This window comes from Lycium ferocissimum, chromosome 8, assembly GCF_029784015.1.
Source record: "Lycium ferocissimum isolate CSIRO_LF1 chromosome 8, AGI_CSIRO_Lferr_CH_V1, whole genome shotgun sequence".
NCBI lineage: Eukaryota > Viridiplantae > Streptophyta > Magnoliopsida > Solanales > Solanaceae > Lycium > Lycium ferocissimum.
This window is the reverse complement of record NC_081349.1, coordinates 54,001,443-54,011,377: the sequence shown is the minus strand read 5'-3', so window position 1 is coordinate 54,011,377 and position 9,935 is coordinate 54,001,443. Positions and strand designations below refer to the sequence as shown.

General features: G+C 45.4%; 1 protein-coding gene across 1 annotated transcript; it reads left to right on the top strand.

The window, feature by feature from the left end:
- The first annotated feature begins 5,557 nt into the window (after positions 1-5,557).
- Positions 5,558-6,388, top strand: LOC132066482 (uncharacterized). Its single transcript, XM_059459788.1, has one exon. The coding sequence runs from the start codon at positions 5,558-5,560 to the stop codon at positions 6,386-6,388; it is 831 nt and encodes a 276-aa protein (XP_059315771.1).
- The last annotated feature ends 3,547 nt before the right edge of the window (positions 6,389-9,935 follow it).

Here is a 9,935-nt window from a genome sequence, read left to right as displayed (position 1 = left end):
AAATTCGTTAAAGAATGTTGAGCACAATTTGTATTTTGAAGAAGGATGTGTAAAGTATTGAGTTAATGTCGACTTGATGATGTCTTAAAGAAGAATTATAACGCTCCTTAGATTGGTAATGAAGTGTTAAACAAGTGTTAAGAAGGTTCCATAAGGATTGGAGATCAAATGAACGACGGAAACAATTTCGCAGAAGTCAAGATATGACCGCTTATACGGTCCGTATAAGGGTCCGTATAACACCCAAATGCAAATGTTGTTTCTCTGATGGTGAAGTACGGTCACTTATACGGACCGTATAATGTTGTACGGACCGTATAAGTGTCCGTGGAAGTCCCGACTGGCTGAGTTAAGTTCAAGTATAAAATGATGTTCCCACTTCATTATTTTCATTTCCCACTCTTCTCCGCTTCTCTCCAAGTCTCTAGAACATTCCATATATTTCATTTTCAAGAATACAAAGGAAATCAAAGGTTCATATCATAAATTCAAGTGAATCAAGTGCAAGAAGCTCACTAGGGTTCATCCAAGGCAAGAAATCTCTTTGGAAGTGGAACTAGAGTTTTCCTCAAGTGGAGTATTGCTATCCAAAAATCATTCCTACTCAATCAAAGGTAAGTTTTATTATCATTTCATGTTATTTGGACTATGGAGAGGTTGAAAGACTTGGATTATGAAAGGAAATAGAAATGGGTTACAAATATAAGATTAGTGGCGTTGTGAGTAGTAGATTAATATGAATCATGATTCTTGATATGTTGTGATTATAAATATGTTATAAACGACATTAAGAACATGGGAGAAACATTATATAGGGATGAACGTAATATTGTACTATGACCATGGTTATGGATGATTTGAAGTGAAATTGGGAAATTTGGATAATGTAGGTGAATCAAGATTGTTGCTGATGATATTATGAATGTTATTATTGACGTTTGGGAGTTGATAAATGATATGGAGAAAGTTGTATAAACAAAGGAAATGCTGCCCAATTTTCTCTAGCTTTAGTCAAGTGTGCTTAAGCTATCGATTATCTAATGTTAGTACAAACTCTCTTGAAGGTAGAAACGTGAACATTGGAGGGCAACGCTCAAGTGATAGAGTAGCGAAACGAAAAGGTATGTAAGGCTAGTCCCTTCCTTCTAAGGCATGATTCTCCTGATATGAATTCCCTTTATCTCTCCATGACCTTCTTACATTCCGAAAAATATGAGTCAACGTTAAATAAAGCTTCTTATGAGACAAAAGAATGAGAGATATGTCATGAATACGATAATGGTAATGATAATCCTAAGTCTAGAGATTCTACAGTCCATGATATGATGTTGATACGAAGCCAATGAGCCCCATACGACACCTTGATATTACTCATAGTTGCTAAACCCACCTTATGATGTTAGTTCTTTCAAGGTGAGGTATGATGAACACGATTACTCCATAATGGAATCAGGGGTTCTCGACCTTATGTCACCCCGGTATAGTTATAGATTGTCTTTGAATTCTAATGCATGTTTCATGATGAATGTATGATGATGATAAGGTTATGATAGGCCTATGAGATGTATATAATGATGAGATTCCACCGTGCCTAGAGAGGGACGGACATGTCCGGCGAAATTGCGGGTCGCATACGATTCCACCGTGCCTAGAAGGCCGGACATGTCACCGCAAAGGCAGGCTGCTTATGATTACACCATGCCTAGAGGGCCGGACATGACACCACTAGTGGGCGGCGTATGATGGTTACCCGGATGCGGGTTAACGACGATGGTACATATGATATGTTTATATATGTATGATGTGTAACACGTGTTTACTCAAAAAGGTCAAGCAGGTTATATCTTCATCTTATGTCTTATGACTCCTTTATTATGTTCATTTTATTCATGCCTTACATACTCAGTACAATGTTCGTACTAACGTCCTTTCCATTTGGACGCTGTGTTCATGTCCACAGGTAGACAGGGAGGCGACCCAGACTCATAGGAGCTGATCAGTAGAGTCACGAGAGCACTTCATTAGTTCGGAGGTGCTATTTGATTTATGGTTTTGTGTACATATTTGGGCACAACGGGGTCCTGTCCCGTCCTTATGTCTAGTACTCTAGTAGAGGCTCATAGATACGTATGTGTGGGTATTATGGTCTCACGATTTTCCTCATTGTATATATATTATCTTGATAGCCGAAGGGCTTATGTATATAAATGTAGATATGCTTGAAATTGAAAAATGGTTTCCCTTACGACTAGAAGTGTGGAGCAATAGATAAATGCAGAATAAGTATGATGATTAACAGTATGAGTGGTGCTCGGTAGTCAGCTCCGGGTACCCGTCATGGCCCCCTTGTCGGGTCGTGACACTCTTGCTCCAGACAGGCTCGAAGAGGGGTGTGACCTGGGGTATCGCGCATGGCTACAGGGAAACTTGGCTCTCACACCTACACCAGAGCCCGCACCTCCCCAGGAAGCTCAAGAAGAGGAACGTATAAAAGAATGCTTGGAAGGTACAAATGAGCGTTTAGCCAGGATCTTGGAAGAAACAGACCCGGTGAATGTCAGAATGAAGCTATATCAGGCATGCCTTCATATTATGACCACTCTTCGAAGGGTCAAGAAGGTCAGGATGAGCCAAGCCTCGACATCAGCTACCGGAGGACCGAGGACCCCTTATATATATATATATATATATATATTTTATATATATATATCCCATGTCGGCTTTTTCATCACTTTTGTAATCCCTTCGGGGAAGATATTACTATTATTTATTAATTATGATGACTTTTTCGGGGCAATGGTTCACCTTCACAAATGGCACTTACATGTTTCAAACAACTAAGAAAGCCTTAACTCAAGAGGCCTTAGGGACACGAGTAGTATAAATACCTATAAATTGCGTGCTTATTTGCTACGTGCTTCGCATGCTTACCTGCTATCTGTATGATCATATATTAAGCTTGAGTACAATTGGTCTGATAATCTAAACTACATACCAAAAGAAAAATCATGAGGCTTAAAACTTACCCGAACTTATCTCCACTAAAGGTTGACTTACTATGACGAACCAAGGAGGGCAGAAAGCGCGGACCTTAGGGGAGACCGCTGAGACGCCGTGAGGCAAGGTGCTGCAAATGGAAAAACACCTCCAAGAAATAGGAAGGAAGATTGAGGAGGTAGACGGATTACTAGGCATGGTTGGGAACCCACCGGAAGGCATATCCCAAGAACAGTACTATGAAAATGTCCCTGAAGAGGTGAGGGAATTGGTGCTAAACTACATATCGCTAGAAAGAATGCCTGTAACACCCAGAGAAGGAACCTTAGAGGGAACCAACGAAGAACAAGAAGCCGGTTTAGATCCATGGGTGTTTGCATCGGACCCGCCAGTAGGAATAGAGCCCTAAGAAAAGGATCCTGAGCTCTTTGAGGAAGAAGAACCGGAGGAAGAAGAAGAACCAAAGGAGGAAGAAGAAGAGCAGGAAGAAAAGGAGGAAGAGCCCCGGGACACAGAAGAAACAGAGCCTGTCGACATAGGGGTCGAAGGAGGGGAGAACCCATTTGATATGTTCCCCGAATTTCAAGGAAACCATGCAGATGACAAATCTGGTTATTATGCCCCCACTGAGAAGGGAACGAATTTCTATACACCTTCGCCCACGCTGATGCCTGCCGCCTCTACTATGGCTTCGGAGAACTTTGGAAGGACGAATCTCCCCACGCCGGCTCCATGGAGCATAGCTTTCAGAGCCCGATCTTCCCCATTCAGAGCGGCTCCGTTGCCGGTCACTTGTAAAGAAGTATTCAGGAAGATGATGGCCGCTGGGATGGATTGCACCACTAGGGCTAGATTACCGGTCCCTAACTTGGTATACGCTTACAAAAGATGCCCTATTCACCTCAATCAGGCGGGCCAGACCTTGAATGAATGTTTGGCATTAAGGAGGAGGATTATTAGTTTAATTGACGACAAGATCATTGGGACTTTATGGGGGCCGCATACCTTGCTGGTCCATGACCCCATCACCCCAGGAGAGGGAGTTACCCCCGAGACCTAAGTGTGGCGATACGATTTCATAGTTTTTGAGGAGTCCTACGCTCACCTTTTCTCGACTTTGGCTTCATTGAACAAAATCAGGCCTGTGGAACCTGTTTACGAGCCCGCACCGTTAGGGCCCAACAGAAACAAGTTCTGCCTATACCATACTGGAGCCAGGGGGCATGATATTGAAGGATGCCATGCCTTCAAACTTGAGCTCAAAAATATGATCAGGACCGGACAGATCTTGGTCCTACTCCCACCATGGTTCTAAGGGAAAGAAAGATTCGACATGAGAAAGCAAGCTCGTAAGGACAACGGCTTGCAGAAGCTATACTTTTGGGTAGATATTAGGTGTCCTCTCTTTTGCACAAATGTTACCCCCACCCTCATAAAAATATAAAGGAACCGCGCCGACCTGATGTCCCAATGGAGGGATATACGGGAAGCCCTAGTTGGGCCTGGTCTGGGGATGTCTGTAGTTAGGATTAGCCAAAGGATATTTAGGAAGAAATGTATATCCTTCTTTTGTAATCGAACTACGTAGGGCCTGATTTCCCCCGGCGGGATACGTAGGCAGTCTACGTAAGACTCGGTCCTTCCTAATTCGAATTATAAATTCCCCTCGTTCTCTTAAATGACAAGTCAAAAGGTTCGCCGTGGTAAGTCAACCGCGAGACCACCAAACCAAGATCCACCCGAACATAAAAGCCCGTGATATCCAAGACTTTAGAACATCGGATCGAGAGTACTCAAGCTTCAATATACGACTTTGTGTGCTACTTGCGCTTTAAATACCCATATGTGATATTTTGCCTTTATATTTGGTGTCCAGAAACTAACTTTCTTTACCGTTGAGTTATTCTTATCTTATAGAAAGGGGCCAATTAGTGTGACATCGAAAGCTGGCATACTTCACGAGATCCAAGGCCGCGTTAGCATCCCTCCCCGACAAAGGAAAGGACAAAATGACTGGTACCCCCGAAGAGACAAGAAATGAGCTCGCTCTCCGCAACGGAGACACCCAGGACTCGCAAGAGGCAGCATCCCAGGAGGATGTAATTGCAACGTTGTTAACTACCATCGCCACTCTCCAAGAAAAGGTGGCCAGAAGGGAGGCGGCCGATGCCGAAAAGAATAACTCCACTGAAGGAAGGAGGCCCCCTCCTCCCTTCCCATCGTTAAGCTCTCTAATGCCCGACTACTTTCCTATTTACCTACCAGGAACCAGCCACCTCCACTAAGCACCGCCAATCCAAACCATGCTGGTCCCTCCTACTGTGCCCCACCACCGATCAAAAACACCCAAGCTCCAGGAACCACCCACTCAGTCCGCTCGTACCAAACCCCTTAGCCGGCATTCTTTGACCCAGCAAGCCTAGCACACGCACCTGCCCCACCGGCTGGGCAAACCATCACTATCCCGTTTAACCATACCACCCACCAAGTATCCTTCTTCACTCCCAACATCCCAAACGAATCCTCCCCAGGACACAAGGAGTTGGATCATTACGAGGAAATGGAAAGGACTTGGAGAGCTGAACAAGACAGACGTGAGAAAGACATAGAGAGGAAGATGGAGGAATTGTTGGAAAAGTCCAACAGGTCCGCGAGAAAGGCCACAGGCCTGAGGTATGACGACTTGTGCATGCACCCAGATTTGGACCTGCCAGAAGGGTTCAAAATCCCAAAATTTGAAATGTTCAACGGGACAGGAAACCCCAAGGCACACCTCCGTTCATACTGCGACCAGTTAGTCGGAGTAAAGAGGAATGAACCCTTAATCATGCGACTATTCAGTCGTAGCCTGACCGGTGAGGCAGCCGAATGGTTCGCCACACAAGACATGCGCCAATGGCTCCGCTGGGAAGACCTGGCAGAATCTTTCATGGAAAGGTTTCGTTTCAATATCGAGACCGTACCAGACCGTTACTACCTCGAGAAGGTCAAGCAAAAGTCGACAGAAAACTATAGAGAATTCGCCAGCAGATGGAGGGCCGAAGCGGCCCGTGTGCAGCCACCAATGTGCGAGGGAGAACTCGTTTTCGTATTCATTAGGTCACAGGAGCCGGATTTCTATGATAGGATGTTGTCCATGGCCGGGAGGTCGTTCTCCGAATTAGTAAAAATGGGAGAGGCCATAGAAAATGGTCTCAAATCTGGAAAGATCGTCAGTATCTTCAACAAAGCGTCTGGGCAGGCCACTGCAGGAATCTTCCGCAAAAAGAAAGAGGACGTGGCAAGTATATCCCACATTTCAAACCAAAACCCAAAAGGACCACCATCTTCTCACCAAGCTCCACCCCTTTTAAATTACTCTGCCTCTCCGTACAACTCAAAAAAGTATTGACCCGTGTATTACACACACCAGCCTTCACCACCGTTATGCCAGCATACACGGCTCCGCCCAGTGTCCGTGTATCCGCTCCTGCTTATCAACCACCACCATAACAAACGTACTAGCCACCACCCTAGCAAAAGTATCGCCCACCACAAAACAAAACTCCACAAGTCTATCAACCCCAGAATTACCAAAATCAGCTGCCACCCCCAACATATAACGCACCACGTCCAGCTTTTGAGAAAAGACCTGTGAGGGAATTCACGACGCTCCTCGAACTAAGGGCTCGACTACTGGAGAGGCTACTGACCGCAGGGTTAATTCAGAAAGCCCCGCCAAAGGCAATCGTCTTCTCACCAGCCCTCCGAAAGCACCGGGAAGCGGTTCTACAGAGGGTACCGATCAAACTTATGCATACCATTCGTCCATGTATCCTCACTTGGGAACGGCACAACACGAAAGATTGCATAAACTCGAAACACAAAATTCGTGGATCTATTAATAAAAGAAAATCATTTTGGAAACCGAGGGCTCGTCTACTCCCAACGTAAACACGAATCCGTTGCCAAATCATGAAAATGGTGGGGTCCACATGATAGAGAGGGATGAAGACTGGGAAGCTTGTGGAATGTTGTCTCCTAAAACCACTGAGACTCTTGAACAGACAGGTTCTTCCCTCACACTCCAGGAGCGTCCCAAATTCAGGGTCTTGATCCCCAATCCGAGAGTTCCCAAGGCTATACCCATGTTCAGGATTTTGGTCCCAAGAGACCCGTGATAGCCCGTGTGGCACAACATTGGTTGTGCCGACCCCAAAAAGCCAATCACTGTATGCATACAACGACCCAAGGCATGACTCGTTCGGAGAATGCTATACTCCCGAAGAATTGGCCCGTAACGCCACAAGAAAGGAAATACTCGAAAAAAAGGGCGATAACCAAGGGAGAGGCCGAAGATTTCTTGCGGCGCATGTGAAAGTATCAAAAGATTATTCCATTGTTGAGCATTTAAAGAAGACGCCGGCGCAAATCTCGGTGCTATCATTGTTGGCTAGCTCACCGTCGCATAAGTATGCCCTCATGAAGGTATTAGACGACGCACACGTACCAGCGAATACAAGTAGTAAAGACTTAGCCGGGTTAGTAGCACATATCATCGGGGAACATAAAATCTGCTTCTCCAAGAAAGAGTTGCCCGTCGAAGGGACGTCCCACAACAAAGCCCTCCATATCACCCTGGAATGTCGTGACAAGGCCGTAGGAAGGGTACTTGTGGATAATGGGTCAGGCCTCAACATTTGCCCCGTAACCACCCTGACACAGCTTGGCTATGACATAGGCAAGATTCGACGTGAGACCAAAGCGGGACGAACATCGGGGGATTCGATGGATCCTAAGAGATTCCCTTAGGAGAGTCGATCTACAAATCCAGGATCGGACCCGCCTCCTTCACGGCACGAGTTTTAAGTCATGGCAATCACTGCCAATTACAACATGCTCTTAGGAAGACCCTGGATCCACTCTGCCAGTGCGGTACCATCAACTCTGCACGGGGCCATAAAATTCGAATGGCAAGGACAGAAAATTGTAGTGGCAACTGAGAAGGATATTCAGAAGTATCCTTACAACATCGTTCCTGTGATCGAGAGGAGTCCTCATTTCTCAAACTTTCATATAGTGGAATACGTGGAGACCACGCATGCGGAAGAAGAGGTCGATAAACCTATGCCGGCAGTCTACCGAATGATTGCCTCTACCATGCTGAGAAATGGTTTTGAAATAAGAAAGGGCCTAGGAAGGGACCTCGAAGGGATAACAGAGCCTGTGCCAATCCCGAAAGAAAACTACCACTTCGGTCTAGGGTATACCCCTAACGAAGACGAGCTCACGAGGGCAATCAAGAGAGAGCCCAGAACAAAGAATCTACCTCATCCAATTCCGAGTTTTTACCAGTCATTTCCCAGAAAGATGTCGATACTGAATGAAGAAGAAACTGATGGGAGTATCGAGTCACTGTTTCAAGAAGAGGGATGCTACGCGACCACCAAGAAGATCCAAGAGACACCCAACATACGCAGTCTGAGGCCGGAAGAGCGCCTGAACAATTGGACATCCACCCCCCTCTTGGCTCCTCGGTAGAGAGATGGATTTTTCTTAAAAACCTTTTGCTAAAGGCGGCGACATCGGCCGAGGCCCGAATGATCGCCTTTTTCTAAATTACTTCACGATGTTTAAAAATGAAAATGGTCAGATGTTGTTCCGGACCAGGACCACAGTTGTAATCAATTACCTTTGAATTAATGAAAGCCTCGATCTACATAAAATTTTTACCATTACCGGTTAATAATAACAAATTTTTCTTACTAATCGCACAATAACGATCAATAATGAACCTAATTTTACTTTGCCGCGCTTTTTCAGTAATAATCATAATAAAACGATCAAAAATGTCATGATGTGTCACAAAACGAACAAGGAAAGCAACCAACAGGAATACGAAGAGTACGATGAAACGACAATGATGCCAGAAGGGTTGATAATAGAGGAGTTGGAAGAATTGGAAGAGAAAAAGAAGCCGAATATGGATGAAACTGAGGTGATCAACCTCGGTGACGAAGAGGATGTCAAGGAGACACGAATCAAAGCTCACTTAGGGGCCACACAGAAAGAAGAGCTCATAGCTCTGTTAAAGGAATATGTGGATGTCTTCGCTTGGTCATACGCGGATATGCCAGGATTAAGCACTGAAATAGTGGCCCACATATTACCCATCAAGGAGGGTTTTGTCCCGATCAAACAAAAGACACGAACATTCAAGCCAGACATGAGTATCAGGATAAAGGACGAAGTAGAAAAACAAATCGAGTCGGGAATAGTGGAAGTAACGTCCTACCCCACTTGGGTAGCCAACATAGTACCGATACCCAAGAAGGACGAAAAGATCCGAATCTGCGTAGACTACCGAGATCTCAATCGGGCCAGTCCGAAGGATAACTTCCCTCTCCCGAACATCCACATCCTGATAGATAACTGCGCCAAGCACGAGCTGCAGTCATTCGTGGACTGTTTCGCTGGGTACCACCAAATACTCATGAGCGAAGAAGATGCTGAGAAGACAACCTTTATCACCCCTTGGGGAGTCTACCATTACAGGGTAATGCCGTTCGGCCTAAAAAATGCCGGCGCCACATACATGAGAGCCATGACTACCCTATTCCATGATATGATGCATCGAGAGATCGAAGTCTATATGGACGATGTCATCATAAAATCAAAAGAAAGCTCAGAACACACCATGCACTTGCGCAAGTTCTTTGACAGGCTTCGCAAATTCAATCTGAGGCTGAACCCTGCTAAGTGCGCATTCGGAGTGCCTGCCGGAAAGTTGTTAGGATTCATAGTCAGCCGCAGGGGCATTGAACTGGATCCTACCAAAATCAAAGCGATTCAAGAATTGCCACCGCCCAAGACCAAGAAGGAAGTCATGAGTTTCTTGGGAAGGTTGAACTACATCGGGCGGTTCATAGCCCAGTCAACTGTGATCATGGAGCCAATCC